Source organism: Aureobasidium pullulans, assembly GCF_000721785.1.
Source record: "Aureobasidium pullulans EXF-150 unplaced genomic scaffold scaffold_8, whole genome shotgun sequence".
In the NCBI taxonomy this organism is placed as follows: domain Eukaryota; kingdom Fungi; phylum Ascomycota; class Dothideomycetes; order Dothideales; family Saccotheciaceae; genus Aureobasidium; species Aureobasidium pullulans.
In genome coordinates this window covers 26,898-52,996 of record NW_021941028.1, presented here as the reverse complement: position 1 = coordinate 52,996, position 26,099 = coordinate 26,898, and the positions used below count along the sequence as shown (strand labels likewise).

Below are 26,099 nucleotides of genomic sequence, written 5' to 3'. Positions count from 1 at the left end.
GCTCGGAAACGAGGGCAATGGAAACGGAAAACACGCTCATCCGCCAGGATGAAATGTAGTTGTGAGATCGAGTGCAGGATTCGGAAGTTGGAAAATTGCGGCGACAAAAGGCTGGCCGTCTCCAGTCACATGCGAAAGAAAGAGCTCTCATCTTGGAAAGGAAGGCACAGCCCAGCCAAGAGTAGAACTGGCGAATAGAAACAGCCATCATCTCGTGAGACAGAAACCTTTGCTGTCTGCGAACAAAACATTCTGCGCGCCAGAAGCTAGCAGTACATTGAACTTTTGAAGTGGGGGATAAATCTTGTCAAGAGTGATATTATTCCAGTAGCCGTGACAATTGAACTTTCGTGTCAGGAGTTGTCTTTATCTTCTATGGGCCTATCTTGAATTCTCGCTCTGTGAGCAGTTCAACACCTGCAAGCAGGCTCTCAAAACGACCAACTTCTCAGGTTGTTAATCCTCTCCGCGAAACACCCTGATCTCGACCAATGGCTCTTTCCACATGACCTTCCTTTTGGCCTCCCATATCGCTCCATTCTGCTTCTCCTCTTCCTTCTCTTTTCTCTCTTGCTCAATCTGGACCTTGATTCCAGCCACTCTTTCGGAAAACCGATGCTTTCAGTTCAATGGATGCGACGGTGGTGACTCCCTGTTACTCAATTGTGAGCATGTATCTTGACATGAAGTAGAGGCTGGAAAGATGCTCACCTACACGCCAGTGCCTTTGATCTCAGCTATGAATTTGTCCAGTCCGTCAGTGACAGTATCTGCTGCCAAGATAGAGAGGCGAGAGACCGCATCAGCGTATACAGCTGAGACTGTGGCCTCGGTGTAGAGGTGCGTACTTGCATACTCGCCGAAGCAGATCATGGTATTCGTGAGGCTGACTGCCATGCTGTCTCGAAGTTGTTCGAGCTGAGGGATGAAGCTTTTTACAGTTGGTGCTGGTTCGCGCATCAGATGCATGGCGAAAAGGTCCTCGAGAGCTGGAAGTCCATCCTCTTCTTGGGCAGTGTCATCACTGGCTGGCAAAACTGGAGGCGATGATGCCTGCTCAGTCGTTGTAATCGACTCGATGGTATTTCCCTCCGCTCCAGAAGCCCAGGATGACAACACATAGGCGCAGAAAACAACAAAGGTGCTGCCGTGTCTGAGAACAGTGACTAAGCAGAGCTGAGTTTCGACACTCAAGACATTGAGCAAAAGAAGCAGCGTCAAGGTAAGAGCCAGGATGCTTAGAGTGTTGGGATACATGTAGATGTCGTGTATGATGATCTGACGCAAGAGGAGCTTTGCAGTCTGGATCCTACCGATGCTGATGTCGTAGGTTGATCTGACGAAGCCAACAAGTGGAGCGATGGTCGCGCCCATGAGCTTTCGGTGAGCTCTGGCGGTACGATGGTGGAGCTTGACCAGAGCAGAGTACACGTAATGATAAGAAGTGTGGGAGAGCTTGACCATAGCCTGACCTTCACGAGATGCGCAGATATTGCCAAAACTCGTGATGATATCATGAACCACAAGAAAAGGCAGCCTAACGAAGCAAGAAACAGAATCGCGAACTCCATTGGCAATTTCGGGGACATATTCAATGAAGATCAAGAACACGAGCATGTGGAAGATGTAGAGAAAGGTGGAGATGTATGGATAGGCTTCGAGAGCGGTCCATGGAAGGTGGTTGATGGTCCAGATCATTTTTGCTGCGTTCTTTGATCGATGATGGAGAAAGTAAGGTGCAGAATGGAGAGGGAAAGAACGCATATGAATTGGTCATGATGTCTGCCTGGACATGTGTTGCGAATTGGAGTGTGAAAGTGTTGGTTTGAGACATTAATCTCAGTCTCACACCGTTCAAGGAAATACGGATTGTTAGAAGACAGCATCGATAAAGAACCTAATCGGCTCTAAGATAGTATTTTCACTGGGTTATAGTTAGGGAAAGTGCATGGGAGTTCAGAGAGACCTTTGTTTTATTTTTGACGAGAAAATCTTGGAGAATATTCCACGCTCCAACTCTCCTGGATATCCCTTTTTGCACGCATCTGTGCTTCTCTGCCTGTCTCTAGGGGCTCAATCCGAACCTTTCAGCAATCTCTGCAAGCTTTCCTTGCTTTGCTTGCTACTAATGTCGTTCGAAGCATGTAAAATGGTTCGTAGCACGAACCAATTCACCTACACATCCTCTTATTAGTACCATCTCTCCCAGGACCACAATCAACCATCAACATACCTTTCATCAACCCCTCTTCTCCCACAACTGATCAGCCAACGCATGAACATGATAGTCCACTTCTTTGCGGCAAGATCCCATCAGCTCATCAACACCTTCCTCCCACTTGTCCACCTTGCCATCTTGACCCTGAGCTCTCATCTTGTTCAGACTTTGCAGAATCACATTGCTGAGACTGATCTTGAGTTCGTCTTCCAGGGTTGAGAGATGGCTGTGGATATCGCTGATATCGATTGATGGGGTTGAAGACTTTTTGGATGAGGCAGGGGATGAGGTTTCAGAATCGGAGGAATGGGTGGTAGAGTGAGTGGGGAGGGTGGAGTATGCGTTGCTGGGCTTGCGAGAGTGATTGTGCTTGGATTTTGTCATTGTGGGATGTGATTTGGGAGATGTTGAATTGTGGATAGGAAATCTGACAGGCGGTATGGGTCGGCTTTGGCTGCTTATATATCATCAGCTTTCTGAGAAGCTGACTGGTACGAAGGAGCAGAGTTTGCTGAGGAGACTTTGGGATCAAGGAAGAATGGCAAGATATGCTTGAAAGTATTTTCTGGACGCAGGATTGGATACATTCAAATATACAAAAGCTACGTCTTTGGTAAAGAAGAAGGGCGGTGTTTCTAGCAACAAGGAATTGAGTTGACCTAACATTCCAAATTACCTTGTTCTAACACGCGTACTTGTGTCCTTCTCGTTTCTGCTTTCTCTCTGCCGAAAAACGAGAAAGATCTTGAACAAGTTATCATAGTCCCTCTCAATCGAAAAGTGAACTAAGTATTTTTCTTGCTCACATTCAATGCCGGCGTGCCATGCAGGGGCATCAAACGAGTTCTTGATGATCTCTACATCTTTTGAGGAACCTAGGCTATTCTTTAGAGTACAACTCAGTCCAGTGCGTGCATTCGTCACAATGTCGAAGAACAATGCCAGCAAAGATGGCAGAAAGCTGCAAAGAACTCCTAGAAGGCAGGAAGTGAGGTGTGACCGAGTGCACCAGTTATGCATGTACAGGATGCATACAGCTATGCATACTAGCATGACATGGCGTGTGCATCTCGGCGAAAGTAGAAGATCCACCGGTCAGGGCTAATTTTATCAGATGAAAATTTCTTATCAATCAGATCAATCTTTTCGACGCTAAGAAAGTACCGAGGTCGGCGTTACTGTTCGCAACCATCCAGGTGATTCTTCATGCGCTGCTTCGATATGTATCGCGTCCACTGGAATTGGCAGAGTGTGTTTTTTGGCGTGAGCAAACTTGACTGAGGGAATTCAAAGCTCGAAAAGTTCAGTGTGAAGATACTTGACCGCCTTTGTAGGCTGCAGGAACTTGTGATGCAGGTTTATTGTGAGGGTGGAGACACATCGAGATGCATGTCACTGCCGCTTAGCGTCGGGACCAGGAGTGGACAGAGCTTCTTTCTGTTGAGCGAGAATGCAACATATTCTTGCCTCTTGTCTGACACGCGATGAAATGACTTGTGAATTGGCGATGCTGGCATGAAAAGAAAAAGAGAATTGACATCGTTCTATACCAAGATCATAAGACTTTTGTGTATCCAGCTCTTAAACAAACACCAGAACCGATATGCCGCTGCAAGAAACACCGTTGCGCCAAACTAGAAAGTACCAACTATTATGCAAACGACTTCTTGAGATATTCGTAAATGGAAAAGATAATGGCAGAGCTCGGTGCTGAGCGAGCGACGGTAATACCGCAACCACGGTACAAGCCTTTGAGACCGTGCTGCCTCCAGAGAGCACGAGCAACAGAGCCAAATGTCTTTTGCTTCTGACCAGGGAGGAGAGCGCCCACAGCCTCAGTCTGCATGCGCGATTTAATGGTGTCGGCTGGATAGAAGAGGAAGTTGTAGCTCATGCCTGCAGCGCCTCCAGCAATCATCTGCTGGTAAAGAGGAAGGGATGTGTCTGAGGAGATATTTTTCTCTTTCTGCAGGTTCTTGAAAGCGAGAGTGACAGACTCGTATGCGCCGAACCAAGCAGCCGAACCACCCATCTCACGGATGAGGGTACCCATTTGTCCGTGCCAGAAGCCAGCGATACCATGGTGACGGTACACAGAAGAGATCAAGGCCATGGGTCTGGGACGATTGAAGACCCCTGGCGAAGTCTCGACAGGAACTTGCATCTTGCATTTGATGAGCTCAATCGGGGTGAGCAGCAACGAAGCGAAGGCGCCAGAGAAGGCACCACAGCCGAGCAGGGCGTGCAGCGGTAGGGGGTCGGTGTTCTTGTATACGGTGGCTTGAAGAGCGTCCTGAGCGACCTGGTAGCTGAAGAACAGACTACTGGTCTCGACAGCGGCTCCAAACAGAGGAGCGCTGATACCACGGTAGAGGCCGCTCAGACCGTCACGACGGAAGGACTGGCGGAAGCAATCGACAGGACCGGTATAGCGTAGGGGCATGTTGTCGGGCTGGGACTGCAGGCGGACCTTAACAGTGTCGAAAGGGTACTCAATGTACTTGCCGGCCATGCCAGCGAAGGAACCAAAGACGACATCTTTGAGGGCAGTGATGGCTTGCTGTTGAGCCTGAGTAGGCTCTATATGTTTAGCCAGCGAGTCGGCAGGGAGGACATGGTGTGCATCGCGGACGTCCATCAGCAATTCGTGCTTTCTCCGAGGAAGCGTGAGTGGATTGGAAAGAGTTGAGGAGTTTGTCGATGCTATCGAGGGAGCATGGTATGTGGAATACAACAAGTGCACACGGATCGATTTGAATGGTACGATTAGGAGAGAGAGAAGAAAAGACGGAAACAGAAAAATGTTGGCGATGGAGGGGTGAATTTTTGGGCAGCCCGCTAGGGTTGAGTCTTGACGCTCCTGCATCTTTCATGTGTCTAGCGCCCGGGCCTCGTTCCTTCCGCTGCGGCTGTGGAGAAGCCTCTGCCACCGCGACTTCGGCAGGCAGGAGCAGACGACAAGAACGAGTCGAGATTGTGCAAGGCCAAGACTTTGTGTTACCCCACATTCCCTCCCTGTGAACATTTGCGTTCTCCAGAAAAGTATTCTCTGATCAACCATAATTCTGTATACCACAATCATGTCTACCGTCACATCTGAGAGCTCTGTCGCTACCATCCCGCAGGTCACGGGTATGCGTAAGAATGGTGAGTCCTTTCCCGCTTCTTCAAATCGCGCATGCGCCTTTTGTCCGCAAACTTTATACGCCTTCGATCCGCAGAGGCGGCGCGTCTTTTACCATGTGACTGACGGATAATCAGGCAAGCAATGGCACGAAACCAAGAAGGCATTCCGCCCTACCGCCGGACAGACATCATACGCAAAGCGTCAAGCCAAAGACCAGGCCCTCGCCGTTGTCAAGGCACAGGAGAAGGAGATGAAGGAAGAGAAGGAGACAGAGCGCAAGGTCAGACAAGCTCGAAGAATACATCTTTCCATGGACAGCAACTAACACACTTGCAGAGACGTATCACAGCACTCAAGGAGAAGCGCGAGGCAAAGGAGGAGAAGGAACGCTACGAGAAAATGGCAGCCAAGATGCACCAGAAGAGAGTCGACAGACTGAAGCGCAGAGAGAAGAGAAACAAGCTTCTCAAGTCATAGAGGAGTATGAAAGAAGTGGTGAAGAAGTGGTGAAGAGGGCAAGGCAAACAAGCATTGAGAGATACCCTGATTGCATATACAAGGCGTTTTGGCGTGGAACGGGAGTTGACAAGGACAACAAATGCATACTCTTTTCTTCTGTTCTCAAGCAATTGCATCCATCTTTCATGCTCCTTCCTTTTCGAGAATCTGGTCATCCAAAATAAAGTGTGACGTAGAGCAGGAGTTTAGGCCCAAACTCCGGAGATTGCGCGACTGCGACCATGACCACAACCTTCCTGACTTGACGACGACTGTCTAATATGGCACGCAAACATGGACAAGAAAGAAAAGAAAGAGAGGAAAAACTCTAGCCATCATCGCCCACACCGTCACCATCATGCGCGCGACACAATCACATCAGCCGTTCAACTGCAACATCCTTTCTCCTTCGAGAACTACAATCCTTTGCGACGAGCTCAACACCATCATCACCACAGGTCCCGTCGTGATCGATCGCCAGAAAAGTCGGATGCAAACAAAGACGGCACCAACGACGAACAAGAGCAAGAACCCCCCAAGCCACAATGGTCGCCCGAGGTAGAATATGCCGTCGACCATCCGCCGCGTCGTCTCGTCACTCCCGACACCATTGCCCTCGAGCGCCAACTACGTGAGCGACGCCAGGACCATGTATCTTCCGCCTTGAATGCCCTGTCGCGCGACGCACACACGGCCACCCGGAAGTTGGACGACACATACTATGCTCTGCTACAAAAGGTCGGCCTGCTCAAAGCCACCATCGCTTCCTTCCAAGACCTGCACTCCTGTCTCGACGAAACCACACAAGATTTTGCCACACGATCAGACTCACTCGTCAAGGACATCACTGGTCAGATCGACGCCTTCCAAAACATGTCACAGCAGGACGAGTCCATCGACCAGCTAGTCAAGCGATTACACAAAGCTAAGGAACGAGCAGAGTCCTTCGAATCCAGATTGGAGTCCTGTCGTCTGCGTCTGGAGCAATGGGAAAAGAAAGAGCAAGAAAAGAACAAACGCAACAACCGCACCTGGGCTTTGGCCTTGACTGGCCTGACCGCCTTCGTCATTCTCATTCTCGCCATCGTGTTATGGAGGAAGGGTTCACTTGCTTCTGTCACAGAGAAGCCTTCAGAGTGGAAGGAAGCTCTGGGTCTCGAGAGAAACAAGACTGCCCCTGGTATACACCTCGCCGACCCCAAGGAAGAAAAGTTACAGGCCAAAGAAGCTGCAAAGTGGGATAGGTTGCTTGACGAACTATGAGTACAAGCTTCTGAATCCACACTATTGTTCTCCTTCTCCACGGCTCGTTTGACCACGTGAAGATGGAGCTGTCATACTCTCACTGGAACTATAGAGCTCACAGCAGAACACCTCACGAGGAACGCCCCGTAAGAATACACGATGTGTTTGAGCTTGGCACAGTCGTCCCCCGAGAATCATTGTTCCATCCGCTCTCACTGGACAACCGCCTATACTTGGAAAATATCGTGCATTTCTATGAGCTGGACTGCAGTGCGGCGCGACCATGGAGTATGCGACTACCGCTACGACCCGGGGCCGACGTCCCGACCTCACGAGGCACTTCTGTCCTACACGTCAAAGTGCAAGGAATTTTTAACAGCCAAAAGAGTGGCCAAAGAGACTCGCTAGTTTCTCCGCTCTCTTTGGACAAACTGACTGTTCTGTAAATCACTCTGTCTCTTGATGTTGCTTCGCCCGGCATACCGCGAACGGGAGATTTATAGTAACGGCCATGGCCTGGGGATGAGATCTCAACCTTACGACTGTATCTCTGTAATGCGTGTCAAACTGCAAGATGTTTATTTCTGTAATCGGAGGATGTCCGAAGAGAGCAACGGCCGCGTACGCTTTCACTAAGCAACTCGACAGACACCAAAAGCAATGTGCCTTTCCATGGTACTACAAGATGGTGGTCACGAACATTGGGATCATATTGGGTGTGCAGATTGTTCTCTCTCATTCATGGGTCCGCAAATAGCTATCTGTGTTCAGCAACGCGTACATGTGTCAAGCATCACTTTGCGGCACGTGAAGGGTTGCTGATGTGTCTCAACAAGACCTCAACGACAGTGCCTTCGGCGTCATCTTGGGGATAAATCTTCTTGGTCTTCCTTGAGTAGATGCTCAACTCCTTGAGCGAGTTGAAGTGATGGACCTTCTTGTCCATGCGGCGCGCATCCATCAGGTCGACGAGGTTGACATGGAGTTTTCTGAGTGCCTTCAATTATGCAGTCAGTAACTATCGTGGGAGTGGATCGCGCATCTGTCAAATACCTTCTTGCACTCGATGAATGTATCCAAAGGCTCGATCTCGAGTTCAACGCTCAGGTGCTTGAGGCGTTCGTGCTTGTCGTGGATGTGAAGTGAGGCATAGTGACCTTCTAGCTCTTCGTTATAGCAGGTCGCTCTCTGATGCTTCATTTCTTCCGGCTGCCAGTTCTGCGTCTTCGCAAGGCGGTTGAACTCATTTCTGATGCTGCGACGGGGGTATTGAGTGAAAGCAGGAAAGCGATCGAAGTAGCTGGCGTGGATGGAGGCGGAGGTTGAAGACATTGGTACTGATTGCGCTCGATGACAGATTGTTGAGCGAGTGTCAGAGCCTGAGGATTCGTTTGCGCAGTCGGAAGAGACTTTGGTTGCGGCGGAAGGGATGAGAAATTGTTTCCTGCACCGAGTTGTGGAAGGTGCGACCAGTACTGCCAAATCTTCAAACTCGAGGCTGGCTTGGAGTGTTGAAAATGAGATGGAAGGAGCCAAAGTCAAGCTTTTTTTGACTCGTCTTTGAAAGCTGCTGACGCCGGATCGTTGCTCAAATCGGTTTCTCTGAGCACATACTTCGCCTCCAGTACCGACAAGACGAAGGACTGCTGAAGCATTCAACACCTGACACCTCTCCACCGCCGTTCTCCTACATCATTCGATGGAAATCCCAACTCCTCGACCCTCGAAACTTCAATGTACTCGACGGCACACACGCCGACTATCCAAAACATGGTCCGAAAATCCTTTCCGTCCTCTGGACCTCTGCGCAAAGTCCTGATAATCCTTGTGCTTTCTTTCGTTTCCCATGGCGGGCTTCTACTGCCAGCTGGGCGCCGATATGACTTCTTGGAAGATTCGTACGATGATTCAAAGCAACGCTACCAATGATCAGAGGATAACGCTCTTAGTAATACACTATTCGACTACCAACAGGAATTTATCAAGATAGAAGACTCAACTCGGAAACAACAGCTCACCATCCCAATCAGCAAAGACACGAGACATCATATCACAAAAAAGAAGCGATGTTCAACACTGGCGAAAGCACACTTCAACAGAAGGTCTCTACTGCCAAACCTGGCCGAGCATAATAGCTGCGGCTTCATGTGCAACTTCACACACCAGCCATACGGCCGAGTGGTGTTGCCTTGAAAAGAAAAAGGCTGGCTAGGAGGTGGAAGAGGGAGCTTTTATAGTGTGAGAGAAGGAGCATCGCTTACATAAGCGCGCTGACTGAGCGATCTACGAATGGGAATTGGGAAGTGCTATTGGTCAAGCATTTCGAGCGACGTGGTTGGTCGAGAGGTAGGCAGCGACGACATCATGGACGGTCTGGGCTTTGCGAAGATTCATGTGAGTAGCGGAAGAGACGGGATGAATACAGGAATTGGCTAGGATGAGGGACGTTTGACATCCTGGGATCATGTTGTTTGATCACGAGGTTGAGATGAGAAAGAGTTGGTTGACCACAGTGTAAGTCCTACTCCTGCATATTGTCCATCCCCAAACATCCTGGGAATATTGTTTGAGGTCACAACAATGTCCTTCTGGAGTCACTATCCTTCTCAAACGTCTCGGACTTCACAACTGGTATCTCATCTCCAGTTCCTTCTCAAGCAGCACTTCCGAGATTGGCTTTGGGATGTCTTAGATGCTTGTGAATCTCCAAGCAGTCACTGAAAGCAGCATCCTTGGCATCGGTGTTGTACTAAGACCTAGGGTCGGGGCTAACGCAGGAGTCCAACACAGTAACATCTGTGATCATATATACATTGAGCTCCTCCATTCACGCAACTTCGATTCAATTCTTCCCCTTCATATCTTGCACCAACACAGTCAGCCCCAAAGATCAGCTACAGTTTTCGCAATCACAATGGATCCCGCCTCTTTACACCAGGTCATCATATGCCTCCTCATCCTTTTTGTCGCCATCTTCAACTCCAGAGCCATCACCAACATTATACGCCACGCCGTCGTCGACATTGTCTTTCTTCCATTCCTTATAGCCAGAGATCTCATTGCAGCTTTCGAGCTTCTATTGGCATCTCACGAGGCTAAAGCCATTGCAAGAGCTTTGTTGACCGTCGCCGTTGTCCTCGGAAAGTTCATTCTTCTTGCTTTCTGCCTCCTCTACTGGGTCATCATGTCAACTCCGAGCAAAGACGACGAAGGCCCGGTCAAGGCTGAAGAAGATGGTCATCCATCAAAGTCAAACAACGAGCCCCACCACTGCCAACCCAACAACGAGCCCACGCTTGATAAGGAGGTTCTCGACAAGGAGATTCTTGGCGATAACAACTCTGAGCTCGTCTTTCCACATGACAACTCTATCCAGCCCGATTTTCCACTTCCCGCCTGGATAGAAGACTTTAACCCTTGCGAAGTCTTTCTTCCCATGCCACCCAGTTCTACTCAAGACAATCTCCAAGCACAGATATCCTTCTCTGAGCAAAAGGCCGCCATCTTCCACGACTTGGCCGAAGCTATCGAAACGCGTGACCGATACATCAAGGAGAAGTCTGAGCTAAAATCTGCTGAAGGATTTGAGGAATTGTTTGAGGCAAAGCTTTCGTATTTCAATGACTGCATTACTGTCTGGGAGGATGTTGTGCAGGAGTGCCAAAAACAGTACAAGAAGTTTGCTGATGCGGCATGATTTCGACGGTCAAAGTCTGTCCCAGCTATGCTTGCGTGAGGTTCATGTTTCCGCTTGCCGTTCCCAAGTGCCTCCTGTTATTCCCACTCCCTATCTCGTCTTCTTTCGTCTCAGTTGGAGCCCATGCGCTTGAGAAGAACACGGATGCCTTCAGACTTGGCAGCTTGCTTGGGGCAGTACATCTTCTTCTTTCTGGTGTACTTGCTGAGAGTCTTGTACGACTCGAAGATGCGAACTTGCTTGCCCTGACGACGAGCATTCATTAAGTCGACCAAGTTGACCTTGACTTTGTTGAGGGTCTGTTTTAACTCTCATGTCAGCCTCATTTCCGTCTTGTCTTTTGCTCATAGAATCAAACCGTACCTCTTTGCACTTGTTGATGGAAGGGGGAATATCCTCCACACAGAGCTCTGCGCACAACATCTGCAGCTTCTTCAGGGGTGTAGTGAGGCCCTGGGCAACAGAGAAGTCGGCCAATTCATCTTCATAACAAACGGCGCGGAAACGCTCAGCCACCTCCTTGGGCCAGTTCTGCTGTTTGGCTAGGCGGTCGAACTCCTTTTTGATAGAGGCCCTGGGGTCGGGCTCGAAGCTCGGGAAGAGCTCGAAGAACGACATTGTCTGCGCGACTCTTCATCAATATATGCAAATTGAATGTGAATTATCACGAGAACTTACTAGAGTGTTCTGAACTTCAATGACCTCGATGAGGATCAAGCGAGGGCTGGAGATCTTTGCTGGTCGCGTGTTGGATGTGTCTGTTTGTGAGGAAAGTCGAGTTGTTCTCGACAACAAATACCTTCACCTCCATGGCTTAATCGAGGACGGCGCCTATCGATCTGTGCTCTCTATACACGCTCTTCAGTGTGGAGCCTTTGCGTCGTGTTCGTGGTCTTGCGAGCTTCCGAGGCCGAACGTGATCCAAGACAAGAATTGAAGTGTCTTACCCACCTCTCTCTTTGAGGTAGCATCTTGAAGACAGAACCACAGTGATCTGGTCTCAGACCTCTTTGTACGTCTTTTGACATGTCTCAGTGATCCGGAAATATGAAATCCAACATCAGTAGCTCTCTCCACTATAATATCACCTCCCTCTCTTCTCAGCCTTGCGTTCTTCTATCCACAATCTATCATCACCAGCCACGAGAATAACATGACTGCCTGGTCTGGCTCCTTCTTGCTCCCTATCTCTCAAGCTGCTCGTGCTTCCTCCGATTTCTGCATCACAATGGAAAACTTCGATGTCGCTATGATCTTCGGTCTCATTTTCTGCATCCTCGTCATTCATCACGATGATCTCAACAAGTCCACAGCTTTCATCACCAAACATCTTGCTTGTCTTTACCGTCTGCTGTTCAACGCTTTCGGCCACGTTCTCTCTGCTAGTCAACGCTTTGCTGTTCAAATGTCCACTACTGTCAAGGAGAGCATTGTAATTCCAGTCTGCCACAGTGCAACTGAACTCGCCCACGCTGTCCACGTTTACCTGGAAGAACTTCTCAACATGATCGTTATGCCGATCTACTACCGAGCAATTGATCTTGTCAAATCTGGTCGCGACTATGTCGTTGGTCTGGCCATTACCGCCCACGATCGTGCTGTCGACCTCCTACACAATATCAACAACTACTTCCAGGAGCTGAGAGAAGACGACGAGAGACTTCACAACATCTTCACTGTTCTGTCTCACGCCGTTTTTGCCGCCATTATCTTGTCTTCGGTCTACCAGTGGTTCTCTCTCTCCGGTCGTCTCTCCGATGGAGCTTTACGCATACTCTTTGCCGCACACCTCATCTTCTCCCACTGCATGATGGGCTTGATCTATGCTTCCGCCTCAGTCACGGAATTGATCTATTCTCGTATGCCTTCCATCGTCGACTCTATACTCGAGTACGTCAGCGGGGCACTCACAGAACACTGGACCATCCTGACCCCTGAAGACCTTCTGGAAACCCCCCTCTCATCACCCACCAACACAATCCCTCCCAGCCCGAATGACGACCAGCTTGATGCCGGAAAGCAAACTCAACCTGTTGCACAGAACACTTTGCACGATCCACTTGTATGCTTTGACTCATCTTCCACATTTGCAACACCTGCTGTGCACGCTACCGACGCGGACGACCTCAATAGACTATATGGTGATATGGAAGTGAGCTATGGTGAGGGCATTGAGTGTGATGATCGCGACAACCACGATGATTGCAACGATGCTGTCTTATCCAACTAACCCTTTCTCACCTAGGACGAAGATCAAAAAGTGCTCGAGTGTGCCTTTTTGGCATTTAAGGTCCATGATAGATTGGTGGTATGTGAGATGGAGCGATCGGGAAATTGAGTGGAAAGATAGAAAATGGTTTACAAGGAAAGGTTTGGTTTTCGGGAGTTAGGGGTTTTGATTGTAGTTTATCTTATCTCATGATTTACATGTTTTTTATCACTCGAGTATCCATTTTCTTACATTCATATCGGTTACTTTTTCGGAAAGGCAGTAATAATAATTATAGCGTGATCTTAGACAGTAGTATTCGAACCCAACACAATTGTACCAGGAAGATATGAACTCGATTCAGATGTATGGATCGCTGTTTTCGGCGGCCAGGAAATTTAGTTGTAATGTTTCATTGCTTTGCGATATCGACAGACTTTCCGCACAAATTGAAGTATTATAAACCATGTGTGCGGCAATCGCTTCACATCTCAGTCGCAGTGGTTTAGTGGTAAAATTCGTGCTTGCCATGCACGAGCCACGTGTTCGATTCACGGCTGCGACATTTGTTTTGTCCACTGCTCCAGGCACCAACTACCAATGATAGACTTTTTTTTGGATCCACGCAAAAGCAGTGCAAGCGTCAACGCACAATCAAGTTGGAGTTTTGGAAGGGCATGTTTTTTGGTTTTTATATGGACGTTTTGTTGGAATGCTGGTTCTACATGGTGTTGTTTGAGCTCGCTTGGGAAGAAGCGGAGGAAGTAGCGGTAGTTTGGAAATTTAGCTCGATGGATAGCTCGTATGCGTAGCATGAGTGTATAGCTTGGTAGATTTGCATGATAGAGAGGTGGACTTTTGGTGATCGAGGATGGTTTTGAATGTGCAGTGTTGTTATGACACCCTCAAGGCATCAGAAGGACCTCGACATTTCCACCCTCAACAAACCTTTTGAGGACCTTTGAGAGCCGCTCTTTGCGCCGGAGATCACGAGTCTCGACAGCGATAAAGTATCGACTGAGAGATTCGAAGCCACCCCGCTGATCGATGAAGCATTTCCCCCTGAGCGGAAACATTGAAGCCTTTGATCCGCAGAAAGGAAGTAGAGTCACAAAATCGCGAGCTGCTGATATTGCCCAGTATGGTACTTGGGAATAGTAGAGTGGATGCTCTTGCAGCCAATGGTCCCAGTCAAAGGTGTTGCAGAGACATGATGGCGTTTTCCAGTCGAGGAGGATGCGTAAACCTTTGTTCGACGTGATCTTTTGAAAGTTGTCTACTTTGGTGAGTTTGGGGCTGGAATGTATGCAGAGGCTAGATGTTTGGAGAGTGGTGGTGATTGTGCAATGCGAGTAGATCTCTTCGCTGATTTGCAATCTGACTTTCAGTATCGCCGGTAAGCCTTTGGTGAAGATCTGCTGGTCTTCTTGCGTGGTTTCGCGGTAGACCATTTGTCTTACTTCAAGAGGCAGCGAGAGGAAACCTGTCTTGGGTGTTCTTGAGATGGTCGGCGTAAGGATCTTCGACGGCGATGCGAGATATTGAACGCGTTGGAAGTCCACGGAGGGTTGGAATAGCTGATCCATAACGCCTTTGTATGTCCTGGATGCGCTGCTGGCGGTACGCGTAGTCTCACAAGCAACAGCAGTATGTAAGTGACCGGAACTTGTGTTTTGGTCTAGGATAAGTCTCCAACAGCGTGCTACTTTCTGGAAGTTGAAAGGTTGGATCAAAAGATTGATGTGCACAGGTGAAAGGTGATCAAGATTCGAGTCATCAGTACTCTGTGTGGATCGATGACTGGCTTCGAGACTCGTTGGACGCTGCTAGAAGATTATGGAGCCATGCATGTCAGTATGTCGCGCAAACTCCGCAAGGCAGATTTTGTATTGAGCTCGCAATGTTCATGAATGGGCGATCTTCATGTCCTGCGCGGTATCAAAAAGGCCCCGTTCTCGGCTCACGTCTTTCGTTTGAGTGGATTAATGTCGTATATTTCGTGTACCAACAAGTCTATTGTCGCTTCCAAGCAAGGCTTCATATTTTCTCAAATCTTAGCGGCCAGTCATCTTCTCTTCTCAACAGCTTCTCTGAGCTTGGCGATGACCTCTGAAGGGTCTTTTGCGCCGAAGACAGCAGATCCCGCAACGATGACATTTGCGCCAGCATCGGCAGCGACATCGATGGTCTTCTCGGACAGACCGCCGTCGACCTCGATGTTGAGTTCGGGATAACGCTTGCGCAGAGCCTCGACCTTGGGCATCATATCGGGCATGAATTTTTGACCACCGAAACCAGGCTCGACGGTCATGATGAGAACCATCTGTGTTGTACTAGTTAGTCTCTCCATCTTCTATCGTATTGGGCCGGTTTGTGCCTACATCGGGAACCTCATCCTGAGTCTTGCTATCCAGGATCGCGTACAGAACATCGACGGGAGTACCGGGCTTGAGAGCGATACCGGCTCTGAGACCTTGGTCGTGGATATACTTGATGAGCTCCTTGGGGCTGGTCTTCTTGTCGGACTTGGCCGAGGGTTCTTCGGCGGCGGTCGAGTTGATGGCGGCTTCGTAGTGGAAACAGTACAGGTCACAACCTGCGTTCTTGAACTCCTTGACCCACTTCTTTGGCTACTGGCGTCTATCAGCATTGCGTGCTTGGTGTCTGGTGTTGATGCTGGGAATAACTGACCTCGGCGATCATCATGTGGCAATCAAAGGTTCCCTTGCCGAGCTTCTCGCTAGGCCTGTCGACGTGAGGACGGATCATGGTGACGACGGGAGCGCCAAAGGTCATGTTGGGTACAAAGTGGCCATCCATAATATCGACGTGGAGCCAGTCAGCGCCGTGGCCGATGGTGTCTGAGCATGCCTTGCCTAGGGCGCCAAAGTCGGCCGAGAGGATTGAAGGTGCGATGATTGCCGGAGGTGCCATTGTATGTTTTGATGTCTGTATAGAGAGGAAGAGCAAAGTTACGAAGGCCGATCTGCTCGGTCGACACTGTGAACAAACGCCGAGTCTGCCCCGCTCACGTCACCGCCAGCTTGCCGGACGGGCCGATGTGTATCTATTGCCGGCCATAACACTTGGATCACTCAGCATCTTGCACTTAACAAGGTGATGAGACTCCACAAGAGCCAATAGTACAGCATCTGGCATCAGGACAAACACCTAAGGCCAGGGAAAGCAGGAGGTTCCTAGTCCAGAAGGAAATAGGCTCTTTTAAGAAGTTCATGGCCGCTTCTAAGATAGCGAGAACAACTCGATCATGTTTGATACATACTCAGATCTATCAGAAGCAGAGCGAACACCTCGAATAAGGTCTTGATGCCCAAATAGAGATTGTCAAGATTGTCAAGATTGTCAAGAATGACAGAATTGCTTTAGTTTGTATTGACAGGACTTGGCGGGCGTTGTCGGGTCAACAGACAGAGCCGGCTTGGATGGTTGCGACTTCCCGGGCGACTCTGGTTTATTCTTCGACACATGCGACACGAATACACAAAACATGACTTCCGGACCATAGCAATTTTGCGACAAGTAGTACTATCCAGCATCCCGCTACCAATTCATGGCGCACTATCAGTCAACTGCTTTCTCTAATTAACCACCATCCCCTCAGCGACATCACCTTTACCTTCATTGGAATACTCCCTCTACCTCAGGAAACACCGACCCTCGATCAGCCATAACAAACCTATCCCACACCAACATTGCTTCAATGAGCACCGCTTCGCGCCCATATTACCGTCACGGTTCTCCACTATCAGTATTCAACCCAGCTCAAGGCTTTGCTGCCGACGCTCCCATGATGCAGCGCATCGACGTAGGCGATTCGTCCGACGATGAGATTCCGCCGCCCATGAAGTTTAGCGCCCTGACGAGGGCTCTGCTCGAGTCTGAGGAGGGCATTGAACAATCCTCACCGAAACAGGACACGGCGCGCGACTACGAGACGCCTAGTAGAGCGCCGCAATTGAAGATTGTGCGCAAGTCCTCACCAACTCATAGCCAGACTGCCACTTCACCACGCATTGTCTCGGTCAGCAAAAGAAACTTGTCCTCGTCGCGTCATGGAGAAAGGTACGCGTCGAGCAGAGAAAACACGCCAGCCCTCGAATTCGTTACTCCTGCACCAGCATCACGTTCAATCCGCTCTTCTGCAAGTAGATCCGCCAGCAACCCTTCGCCAGCTCTCGAGCCCGTCGATAATGACGCGTCGCAAAACTTCGGAGCCTCTCAATATGATGCTTCGACAAGACACATGCCACCGTCAACACTCAACAAGACCCGACACGCGTCAGCAGAGTCGTCGGCACATCCAGGCTCAGTACGTGTGAAAAGAGCGCCTGGTGCTTTCCTACGGGGTGCGCCAGTGAGAAGAGGCTTCCGAAGACGCGAGAGCGACGACAATGTCAGCCCGCAAGACGGCAGTGCTCCTCATTCCGAATCGCAATCACAACCTGACCACGATGAAGAGCCCGCATACTCGGTCGGACGAACAAGCAGAGCAGACAGCGCCAATGCAGATTCTGCTGCTGTCTCGAGGCACGACTTTGCAAGATCCCGAAACCACAGTCGCGACATCTCGGCCCCCTTGAAACGCGATACAAGCACAGATCAAGCCAGAGTCGCATCCCGCGCATCCACTCGAGTCCCTAGTATGGAACGACCAGCGAGACGACCCAGTGTTGAGCCCCATAAACGAGAACGCAGCGATCCTCTAGCCAGATCAAACCATGGAGAGGCCGTGCAAAGGAGGCCTAGCAACGATCACATGGCTGTACGTCCTGCACCGGAATACCAAAGACAAACACGTCCCTCTTCGAGAACCCAACACGATGCGACCGAGGACCAAGAGAACATCCCCCCTCCAACCTTCAAGCGCGACAGACACCACGATTTCAAGTACCTCGGAAAGCCGGACAAGCTTGCTCTGCATGTCAAATCTCAACCCGTCGAAGAGACTCCCATTTCGCATCAATCACCTCGCAGAGCACTCACAACGATCAGCAACAACACTCCTGTCAGACCTGCTCCCCCTCCACCACCAAAGATGAGCGTTCTGGATGCTGCCACGAAGACTGCTGGAGCCAGCACCACAAAGAGCAAGAAACGACGCCAACACATTCTCATCAATGGAAAATTGTTTACCCAAATGAACAAGGTCGGAAAAGGTGGCAGCAGTGATGTTTACTGTGTCATGGCTGAAAATTACAAACTCTTTGCCTTGAAAAAGGTCAAGCTCGAAGATTGTGATGAATCAGCCATGCGCGGCTTTAAAGGCGAGATCGATCTTCTCACCAAGCTTGCAGATGTCGAGCGTGTCATTCGGCTCTTTGACTGGGAGCTGGACAATGAGAAACAAATCCTCAGCGTGCTGATGGAGAAGGGCGACCAGGATCTGAATCGCATTCTGACAATTGCACTTAACGGTACCGATCCCAAATTTGACCCTGTTTTGACCCGCTTCTACTGGAAAGAAATGCTTGAATGCGTTCAAGCTGTTCACGACTACGATATTGTTCACTCGGATCTTAAACCCGCCAACTTCCTTTCTGTACAGGGAAAACTCAAACTCATTGACTTCGGTATTGCAAATGCCATCGATATTGCGCATACAGTCAATGTTCACCGCGACTCGCACATTGGAACACCCAATTACATGTCACCAGAGAGTATCCTGGATACAAATGCTCCCACACCTGGCAGCGAACGCACTTCGAATAATGGCAGTCGGCTGATGAAGATTGGCAAGCCTTCGGATGTCTGGTCTCTTGGATGTATCTTGTATCAGATGGTGTATGGTCGCCCACCTTTCGCCCACATTGCCAACCAAATCAGTCGTATCATGGCTATTACGAATTCGAAAGTTGTGATTGAATTCCCGGACAAGGGTGTGGGTGGTGTCACAGTCCCATCAGCTTTGAAGGGCACTCTTCGGCGATGCCTGCAGCGCGACCTGCATGCTCGCCCAACAGTCAAGCAGCTCCTCAGTCTTTCTGACCCATGGCTGTATCCGGACGTTGGCAACGCCGTCGCCATGAGTGAAGATCTGCTTGCACAAATTATCGACAAAGTTGTTGAGAGATGCAAAGACCCCAAACGTGGCATTCCATCTCCTGACGAGGTCAAACAATACCCGGCCAGTTTCATGTCCAAGATCCGGGAGATGGTCGAACGTGAGGGCGTCGTTGGGTGACCTCTCTCCATCACACTCTTATTCTCGTATGTTGTTGTATTCTTGGTGTACGGTCGTCTTGGAGTCTTTATCGCATCGAAGCGTGTTGGGCGTGGAGTTGTGCTCATTCTTTCCTTGGTGTTCTGTTCCTCTTTTTCTTCCCTCTTGTTCATCCTCCCTTTCTTATCCATCTTCTTTGCGATACCACTTTGTTTTGCTTAATTGTGTTTCGGCGTTCGGAAAATGTTTCTTTTTCTCTTCCTCCTCCTGATGAATTCATGTCTTCTTTTCTTCCTTTTTTGGTCGTTTGATTGTTCTTTTCTGGATAGCAGAATTGTGAAATACAAATGCCTTACTCTACCTCACTCACATTCATTACAGCAGCTCATCAAGTGACACCATTTGACCGACAAAGTCATGCATTCGAGTTGCAAACATCGATTCACCCCAATTAATCCCTCCCCTCCCTAATTGAAAGCCTTCTTATTCGCCCACACCGTCTGCACCAACGTGAACAAACTCACCGAAAACGAAATCGCCTTGGTCCTCAAAGATAACGAAACCTTTTGCGGTGAGGGTCTCCACCAATTGATCCCCCATGCCCTCGCAGCAGCAGGCAATTTCACCCCCATCCACCCGACAAAACCCAGAAAACACAATACCAATGACGCCTGGAACCACTCCCCATGTTGCAAGAAATGAGCCAGGAGCACCACATTGGCCAAAATGTTCAAAGTGGTGATGCAAACGGTCGCTTTTGAAAAAGCGAGCATGACCATATCGTACTGACTGAACAGAGGTGTGCGGCACAAAGGACAAGCAGTCTGCAAATTCTCACCCATAAGTTGCAAGCAAGATACACAAGCCATGTGCTTGCAAGGGAGTATCGCTAGAGGTTTTTCATCATCCCAACAGATCATGCAATCTTGTTCCTTTTCGTGGGGATCAAGCGAACGCATGAATTTTTCATGGCTGGGTAGATTCAGTGAAGCGAAAGAGCCGGGGAGGGCTTGCCAGATTGTATAGCTGATTGCGAGTGTCAGGGATAGCCAGGGGTGGGGTTTGTTGTGTAAGGTTAGGCATGAGATGTAGGATAGGATATCACCAAGTCTGGACGACCAGGGTTTGTAATGCCATTGGAGGAGATTTAGAGCAATGATTCCGAGTGTGATTGTGGGGATGTGTGGTGAGATGATTTGGATAACGTGTTGATGTTTCGGCCTCGTCGGTATGACTTTGAAGGTGTAGCCGTTGTAGGTGCCTTCCATTGCTGATATGAGTTTTGTCGTTTCCTGGGTGTATAGTGATGGAGATGGTTCGAAGTTTAGGATCTCAGGCTGAGCACACGAGGAGCGTAGGAGGGATCGTTCTTTTTGGGGTCTGGATCCTCGATGAAAGATCTTTCCCTACAAGAAGTACTCTGCCTTTCTCGGCCATAAGTCTTCCTTCCATTACGGATGTCGGCTTACAAGAGTCAGATAGTGGGTTCAGAAAGTCGATCTCTACACGAATAGAAGGATGGTTGATGGATGCGGTATTCAGGATCGTCAATCACTCTTGGCATGTGTCGCCATGTTGATCATCTCCCATATTCTCGACACAGCCGCGGCCTTCTCGATGTGCATAACAGTAGTTTGTGCTTGTACTTGCAAACAAGGCACCTAGAAGTCGCTGTTCTACGCGGCAGTATTCTCGACCGCAGTCAGGCTGCCGTATAACGATAGGCTCTTACATGCATCTTGCCGTATCTCGTATCGCGTATCGATTGTGCCTGATCCTTCGAGCGGTGTGTGCTTAAAATTAGATGAGTAGAAGCACATGCCAAGCACGCGACAAACGTGTTTCCGCAACATGGCCTCCGCATTTCTCAATTGGATATTGTTTCGTCGTGCAATTCCATGAGCAACTTGCATGTGAGTCGTGAATCGACCTCTCAAGATTGACGGCCTCGTGAATGGGTTGGATTCGGGTGCTTGAGTGCGGATCACAGCTCCTGTTGAGTGCAATCGCCACGACCCCGCAAGAGCTGAACGAATCTGGGCTTGGTATGGGGTTGTTGAGAGGCTGTGTTTCATGTTCACTTGTCAGGACTCATCCGGACTGAGCCACGGAAGGACAATGAAAGACTTGGCCCTTCGTCAGCCTTGTCAATATAAAGCCGTCGTGGCAGCCTTGTGACAATTCTATAGAGCATAAACGACAAACTCTCCCACATCAGCAGCAGCATCCTTCCAGTTAACTTCGTTGGTCGGAGGTCACACGAGCAATTTGCCCGGTGGTAGCCTCCTCGTCAGCACATTCCAGATCCAACTTCGTGCTGCACTAGCCAAATTTGACAGGGACAACGGCCTCGGAAGTAAAGCGCAACCGGGAGTCCGACCGAAAGCTGCCGGAAATACCCCTAAACTTGGCTTTAAAGCTTCTCGTCTAACCAAAACAACTGTTTTCTCTTTTTTCCCTTATTCTTCGGTCGAGCAGTTTAGGAGCGAACATTGTCGGACAGCATGGCAGACAAGGGAGATGTTAACTTGGGAGGTGCGCAATTTGCGTCGCACAAATGGGCAGAGCCGGTCGTGAGTGGTTTTGTTTGCGGAAGAGATGCCGCGCGTATACTGACAATTGACCCAAGTTTGTTGTTTCGGTCATGATTGGTTCATTGATCATCAATCGTCGCAAAAACTTCAGTATTCTTCGAGGAGACACCAGCCGATCGGGAACTCTATCACCTACCAGCGAGGGACGTCCAATGTTGTCCGACGATGAGCACGCGACAGTTCGTTTCCAGAAACGCAGCTGCTTTGGAAAGGAATTCACCATCCCGGATACTTCGGCTTTTGGCAACAATTTGCATAGCAGAGTGCTGCAAAAGTTCCCCTTTTTGATCGAAATGTTCTACTGGGCATTGAATTACGCAGCCTACAGTTTCACAAAGGCAATCGCTGCTTCATTATATGCTACAAAGGACGGCGTCACGGAACTTGCTCAGGAGCATGGCATCAGCATTCTCAACTTTGAGCATGACTCTATGTTTTCAATCTTCTTTCCCATCAAGGAAGTAGATTTCCAGACCTTTTTCACCACCGGACATCCGCTTGCATTGACATTTTTCAACCGTATCTACTCATTGGTACACATTCCCGGAACTGTCACGTACGTCATTTTGGAATAATCATTCGTTGAATGTGCATGCTAATTCCCTGATAGTTTCCTCTCCTGGTATTACTATGCCGCACCGGATCACGCCGCTTTCGCTGTGGCCAGACGTACGATGACACTGGGTAACTTTGCCGCTTTCTTCGTCTTCTGTTTCTACCCCTGTATGCCACCACGTCTTTTGCCAGAATCGTTCGGGTTCCACGACACGGTCCGTCAAGAGAACGCAGAGAGTGTTTGGGTAGGTGGCAAGAATGTCAATCAGCTTGCTGCCATGCCTAGTTTGCACTTTACCTATGCTTTCGTGATCGGCTGCACATTCATCTATCACTCTGGCATCCACTGGCGTTCCGAGAACAAGGCTCTCCAGCAATCAACTTTCGGCAGATGTTTGTGGCTGCTGGCTGGACTCTGCTACCCATTGTTGGTCTTGTCTGTCATTGTTGCAACCGCCAACCACTACTACCTAGATGCCGTGGTCGCTCTTTTCACAACATCCCTTGCCTTCTTCATCAACAGAATTTGGATGCTCCTACTACCTGCCGAAGGTATGCTGCTCTGGGTCCTGCGTCTGAAGAAGCCCGTTCCCACCACCGGACAGCGCCTGCAAGGAGCCAAGAAGGTCAAGGAAGACGAGAGCGACTACCGCTATGAGGTCGTTTAAGCGATGGCCTGATAATCTGTCCTATTCACCTAATAATGCCTTTGTATATCGAACCACTATCTATAATATCTTGGATCACTTTCCAAAACTTTCCAGCTGTCTGATCAGGAGTTAACAAACTACTGATAATACTCATTTGATTGACTTTCTCGTATTTTCGCGATGTTGAACCTCCAGCAGCAATGAGCTCTCACGGGCATGCGAAAAATACTGAGTGTAGCCTATTGCTTTGGAGGACATGGGGGTTGTGCGCTTCTTCAATCGCTCTCGATATCAGAGCCACAATATCAATGGACACATTATTATTGCTTTCGGGCTGCTCAAAAGTAGAAAGCCAAGTCGTGGATCACCGCAGCAACAACAGATTCTTTCCGGGGCGATTGTGTATTCAAAATCTGAAGATTAGATTCTTGCTAGAGGTTCATCGACGTTTTTGTAATAATGGCTTGAGTAGAGGGTTCATCGTAGGGTGACTGGAGACAGGGTGACCCCAAAAGTACCCCATATGTTTCGGCTAATCGGCAGCCGAGCAAATTTGAACTCCGCATCGACCTCCGCTTTTGGGAGTTTCGATGCTTCATTTTTGCCAATGACACATTACGGGAAGACGGCACGATGTATCTATCTCATATAACGACTAATGAGCGCCCCTACTTTTCGACCGCCTTCCTCTCCTGTTCAATTGCTCAGCGTTATCCACTGAAGATTGGAAATGCATTACTTGCGAAGACGATACGCTCTTCCACTTGCGCTCTGAAATGAACCACAACAATCCCTCAACCGACCATGTCGATAAAGAAAAGGACCAAAATGGCGACTTGAGCGCCTCGGAAACGATTGTGCCTGATGAGAAACTGTCATCTCCTGTCGCGCCTCTGAATACGGAACAAGCACCCAACGATGTCGCACCCACTCCCGAACCACCAGCAGCACCAAATGGTGGCTATGGCTGGGTCTGCGTTGCCTGTGTCGCCATGATCAATGCCCATACCTGGGGTCTGAATTCATCCTACGGTGTCTTCCTCGCTTATTACCTGGCCAACAATGTCTTTCCTGGTGCCTCACGGCTTGAATTTGCCTTTGTCGGCTCTCTATCAATTGCATGTGCACTATTGGTCTCACCTGTAGCTACGATATTTACGAGAAAATTTGGTACAAAGACGACATTGTTTACTGGTGTAGCACTGGAGACTGCGAGTTTGATTGGTGCTAGTTTTGCATCGCAGATCTGGCATTTGTTCCTTAGTCAAGGTGTCTGCTTTGGCTTTGGCATGGGCTTCCTTTTCGTAGGCTCGGTGGGCATTGTTCCTCAATGGTTTACGACAAGACGGAGTCTGGCGAATGGTATTGCTACTGCTGGGTCTGGTCTAGGTGGACTGGTATACTCATTAGCCACTGGTGCCATGATCCCTAGTATCGGACTGGCGTGGGCATTCCGAGTACTTGGGATAGTCGCATTCGTGGTGAATGCTGTCTGTGCGTTGTTGGTAAAGGACAGGAACAAGGCTATCGGGTCCTCGCAATTGGCGTTCGACGTGCAGCTGTTCAAGCGCACGGAGTATCTATTGCTCCTCGGTGAGTAATTCTTTCTACAGCATCGGAATCATTCGGCAGAACTAACACGCTACTCTCAGGATATGGTTGGTTCAGTATGCTCGCATACGTGGTGTTGCTGTTCAGTCTGGCCAACTTCGCTCGCAGCATTGGTCTCACTGCATCGCAAGCCTCCACTGTCTCAGCGATCCTCAATCTGGGACAAGCAATCGGTCGACCACCCATCGGATACTTTAGTGACAATATTGGCCGCATTAACATGGCCACTCTAATGACTTTCGTGTCAGGTGTGTTTGCTCTCGTCATCTGGACAAATGCAAAATCCTACGGCGTCCTCATATTCTACGCCATCATTGGCGGCACGGTCGCAGGTACTTTTTGGACAACCATCGCACCCGTCACTGCTGAAGTCGTCGGTCTACGCAACGTGCCATCCGCCTTGAGCATATGTTGGCTAGTTCTTGTAATCCCTTGCACATTCTCAGAGCCCATCGGACTCGAGATTGTGGCATACGAAGGAGGCTATCTAGGCGCACAACTATTCACAGGCTTCATGTATGTGGGCGCAGCAGCCTGCGCACTTCTTCTCAGGAGTTGGAAGATCGCCGAGGTCGACGAAATCGAAGGGTTGCAAGATGTAGGGAATGTGGATGCCGTGACCATCGAGACAAAAGTGGCAGAGAGCGTGAAGGAAGTCGCAAGAAAAACAGCGAGGAAGAGATTGCTGGGTTGTATCTGGAGATGGAAAAAGGTGTGAGAAAGACACATCAAGACATTCGCCAACAACACCACCCTCTCTCTTTCTTTGATTTGTCATAAAGTCAACGAACATTGCGTCTCCTGAAAGCAATCATGTTCTCACCAACCGTCCGAAAAGCAATAAATTACCGCGTGACGCAGGCCCAAGCCTTTGAGCGAGCTGCTCTCCTGCATGCTAGTCTGATCGCTGCCGATGAGGAAACCAAATCTCGCCTTCGACAACGATACAAGGGAGCCGCCTAGGAACAAAGTCGCCACACCCGATCGTTTGCAAATGCCTCGCCCAGTTGACTATAATGCTCGAGGCGAAGACTGGCAGCATTCAGCAGATGTCGACACTTCTCTGAAACACCCAAGGCCTTTGAAGGATATACCTGGCCTGTCACCTTGATCTCGACGTGAGAGGAGCAGGAAGCCTAGGATAAACTTGCTGATCCTACGAATCTCGCTCAGCATCTTGACAGTATTCCCAACGCTTACTTGGAGAAAGATGGCATGCACGACTTCGATTGGGAGGTTGTGCTAAGCAAATACAACCAACATCTCAATAAAGATCTCGAGACCTACATAATTGAGATATGGTATGGTTGGTCATGCTGTATGGGAGGCTAAACGTGCCGCTCCGATCGATGATCTTCATCAATGTCTCCGAACCTATCCAGACTAATCTGGGAAACGAGATATGGCTGAATACATTGAGGATATGCGCCGGATGGTCGTGATGAGAGAGGTCGCGGACTTTACGCATGGATGGAAGCGATAGTTTGCTTAGATTTGGTAGTAAGCTAGTTCTT

At 49.3% G+C, this 26,099-nt stretch overlaps 15 protein-coding genes across 15 annotated transcripts; 7 read left to right on the top strand and 8 right to left on the bottom strand.

Moving 5' to 3' along the window:
• Positions 1–621: 621 nt before the first annotated feature.
• On the bottom strand, positions 622–1,698 carry M438DRAFT_334572 (uncharacterized protein; the record flags this gene model as incomplete). Its single annotated transcript, XM_029903725.1, has 2 exons — positions 622–652; positions 716–1,698. 2 exons carry the CDS (start codon positions 1,696–1,698, stop codon positions 622–624), a joined length of 1,014 nt encoding a protein of 337 aa, XP_029760899.1.
• Positions 1,699–1,992: 294 nt separating this feature from the next.
• M438DRAFT_405089 (uncharacterized protein) lies at positions 1,993–2,602 on the bottom strand (the record flags this gene model as incomplete). Its single annotated transcript, XM_029909766.1, has 2 exons — positions 1,993–2,175; positions 2,234–2,602. The coding sequence occupies one exon, from the start codon at positions 2,600–2,602 to the stop codon at positions 2,240–2,242; it is 363 nt and encodes a 120-aa protein (XP_029760898.1). The 3' UTR covers positions 1,993–2,175; positions 2,234–2,239.
• An 821-nt stretch (positions 2,603–3,423) lies between these two features.
• M438DRAFT_344964 (putative mitochondrial ornithine carrier protein AmcA/Ort1) lies at positions 3,424–4,911 on the bottom strand. The gene has a single exon (XM_029905339.1). It carries the CDS (start codon positions 4,854–4,856, stop codon positions 3,870–3,872), a length of 987 nt encoding a protein of 328 aa, XP_029760897.1. The 5' UTR covers positions 4,857–4,911; the 3' UTR covers positions 3,424–3,869.
• A 346-nt stretch (positions 4,912–5,257) lies between these two features.
• M438DRAFT_405087 (uncharacterized protein) lies at positions 5,258–5,862 on the top strand. Its single transcript, XM_029909765.1, has 3 exons — positions 5,258–5,365; positions 5,480–5,625; positions 5,682–5,862. Exons 1-3 carry the CDS (start codon positions 5,299–5,301, stop codon positions 5,820–5,822), a joined length of 354 nt encoding a protein of 117 aa, XP_029760896.1. The 5' UTR covers positions 5,258–5,298; the 3' UTR covers positions 5,823–5,862.
• A 117-nt stretch (positions 5,863–5,979) lies between these two features.
• M438DRAFT_199790 (uncharacterized protein) lies at positions 5,980–7,223 on the top strand. The gene has a single exon (XM_029899330.1). It carries the CDS (start codon positions 6,138–6,140, stop codon positions 7,104–7,106), a length of 969 nt encoding a protein of 322 aa, XP_029760895.1. The 5' UTR covers positions 5,980–6,137; the 3' UTR covers positions 7,107–7,223.
• Positions 7,224–7,881: 658 nt separating this feature from the next.
• On the bottom strand, positions 7,882–8,420 carry M438DRAFT_272874 (uncharacterized protein; the record flags this gene model as incomplete). The annotated part of the gene is made up of 2 exons (XM_029900585.1): positions 7,882–8,085; positions 8,142–8,420. The coding sequence occupies 2 exons, from the start codon at positions 8,418–8,420 to the stop codon at positions 7,882–7,884; spliced, it is 483 nt and encodes a 160-aa protein (XP_029760894.1).
• Positions 8,421–9,398: 978 nt separating this feature from the next.
• Positions 9,399–10,840, top strand: M438DRAFT_199786 (uncharacterized protein). The gene has a single exon (XM_029899329.1). The coding sequence runs from the start codon at positions 9,781–9,783 to the stop codon at positions 10,783–10,785; it is 1,005 nt and encodes a 334-aa protein (XP_029760893.1). The 5' UTR covers positions 9,399–9,780; the 3' UTR covers positions 10,786–10,840.
• Positions 10,841–10,895: 55 nt separating this feature from the next.
• On the bottom strand, positions 10,896–11,418 carry M438DRAFT_272756 (uncharacterized protein; the record flags this gene model as incomplete). Its single annotated transcript, XM_029900582.1, has 2 exons — positions 10,896–11,084; positions 11,149–11,418. Coding segments are annotated over 2 exons (459 nt in total), but the record flags the coding sequence as incomplete, so codon positions are not given.
• Positions 11,419–11,938: 520 nt separating this feature from the next.
• Positions 11,939–13,015, top strand: M438DRAFT_334564 (uncharacterized protein; the record flags this gene model as incomplete). Its single annotated transcript, XM_029903724.1, has 1 exon — positions 11,939–13,015. The coding sequence occupies one exon, from the start codon at positions 11,939–11,941 to the stop codon at positions 13,013–13,015; it is 1,077 nt and encodes a 358-aa protein (XP_029760891.1).
• Positions 13,016–13,639: 624 nt separating this feature from the next.
• On the bottom strand, positions 13,640–14,580 carry M438DRAFT_405083 (uncharacterized protein; the record flags this gene model as incomplete). Its single annotated transcript, XM_029909764.1, has 1 exon — positions 13,640–14,580. The coding sequence occupies one exon, from the start codon at positions 14,578–14,580 to the stop codon at positions 13,900–13,902; it is 681 nt and encodes a 226-aa protein (XP_029760890.1). The 3' UTR covers positions 13,640–13,899.
• Positions 14,581–14,929: 349 nt separating this feature from the next.
• Positions 14,930–16,068, bottom strand: M438DRAFT_344960 (ribulose-phosphate 3-epimerase). Its single transcript, XM_029905338.1, has 3 exons — positions 15,686–16,068; positions 15,376–15,624; positions 14,930–15,317 (listed from the first exon to the last, which is right to left on the bottom strand). The coding sequence occupies exons 1-3, from the start codon at positions 15,926–15,928 to the stop codon at positions 15,060–15,062; spliced, it is 750 nt and encodes a 249-aa protein (XP_029760889.1). The 5' UTR covers positions 15,929–16,068; the 3' UTR covers positions 14,930–15,059.
• A 647-nt stretch (positions 16,069–16,715) lies between these two features.
• On the top strand, positions 16,716–19,196 carry M438DRAFT_272580 (kinase-like protein; the record flags this gene model as incomplete). The annotated part of the gene is made up of 2 exons (XM_029900575.1): positions 16,716–16,987; positions 17,762–19,196. 2 exons carry the CDS (start codon positions 16,716–16,718, stop codon positions 19,194–19,196), a joined length of 1,707 nt encoding a protein of 568 aa, XP_029760888.1.
• Positions 19,197–19,981: 785 nt separating this feature from the next.
• M438DRAFT_255136 (uncharacterized protein) lies at positions 19,982–20,284 on the bottom strand (the record flags this gene model as incomplete). Its single annotated transcript, XM_029899704.1, has 1 exon — positions 19,982–20,284. A coding segment is annotated over one exon (303 nt), but the record flags the coding sequence as incomplete, so codon positions are not given.
• Positions 20,285–21,679: 1,395 nt separating this feature from the next.
• On the top strand, positions 21,680–23,449 carry M438DRAFT_295487 (uncharacterized protein; the record flags this gene model as incomplete). Its single annotated transcript, XM_029901879.1, has 3 exons — positions 21,680–21,748; positions 21,805–22,325; positions 22,380–23,449. 3 exons carry the CDS (start codon positions 21,680–21,682, stop codon positions 22,990–22,992), a joined length of 1,203 nt encoding a protein of 400 aa, XP_029760886.1. The 3' UTR covers positions 22,993–23,449.
• A 301-nt stretch (positions 23,450–23,750) lies between these two features.
• On the top strand, positions 23,751–25,303 carry M438DRAFT_354736 (MFS general substrate transporter; the record flags this gene model as incomplete). The annotated part of the gene is made up of 2 exons (XM_029906982.1): positions 23,751–24,567; positions 24,627–25,303. 2 exons carry the CDS (start codon positions 23,751–23,753, stop codon positions 25,301–25,303), a joined length of 1,494 nt encoding a protein of 497 aa, XP_029760885.1.
• Between the last annotated feature and the right edge of the window lie 796 nt (positions 25,304–26,099).

What these genes read in the sequence shown, in the direction of transcription:
- M438DRAFT_344964 (XM_029905339.1), bottom strand. Translation starts at nt 4,856, where the DNA reads ATGGACGTCCGCGATGCACACCATGTCCTCCCTGCCGACTCGCTGGCT.
- M438DRAFT_405087 (XM_029909765.1), top strand. Translation starts at nt 5,299, where the DNA reads ATGTCTACCGTCACATCTGAGAGCTCTGTCGCTACCATCCCGCAGGTC. An exon ending in CACGGGTATGCGTAAGAATG is followed by an intron (nt 5,366 to 5,479) that starts GTGAGTCCTTTC and finishes ACGGATAATCAG; the next exon opens with GCAAGCAATGGCACGAAACC. An exon ending in AGAAGGAGACAGAGCGCAAG is followed by an intron (nt 5,626 to 5,681) that starts GTCAGACAAGCT and finishes ACACACTTGCAG; the next exon opens with AGACGTATCACAGCACTCAA.
- M438DRAFT_199790 (XM_029899330.1), top strand. Translation starts at nt 6,138, where the DNA reads ATGGACAAGAAAGAAAAGAAAGAGAGGAAAAACTCTAGCCATCATCGC.
- M438DRAFT_199786 (XM_029899329.1), top strand. Translation starts at nt 9,781, where the DNA reads ATGCTTGTGAATCTCCAAGCAGTCACTGAAAGCAGCATCCTTGGCATC.
- M438DRAFT_344960 (XM_029905338.1), bottom strand. Translation starts at nt 15,928, where the DNA reads ATGGCACCTCCGGCAATCATCGCACCTTCAATCCTCTCGGCCGACTTT. An exon ending in GCCACATGATGATCGCCGAG is followed by an intron (nt 15,625 to 15,685) that starts GTCAGTTATTCC and finishes AGACGCCAGTAG; the next exon opens with CCAAAGAAGTGGGTCAAGGA. An exon ending in CTCAGGATGAGGTTCCCGAT is followed by an intron (nt 15,318 to 15,375) that starts GTAGGCACAAAC and finishes AGTACAACACAG; the next exon opens with ATGGTTCTCATCATGACCGT.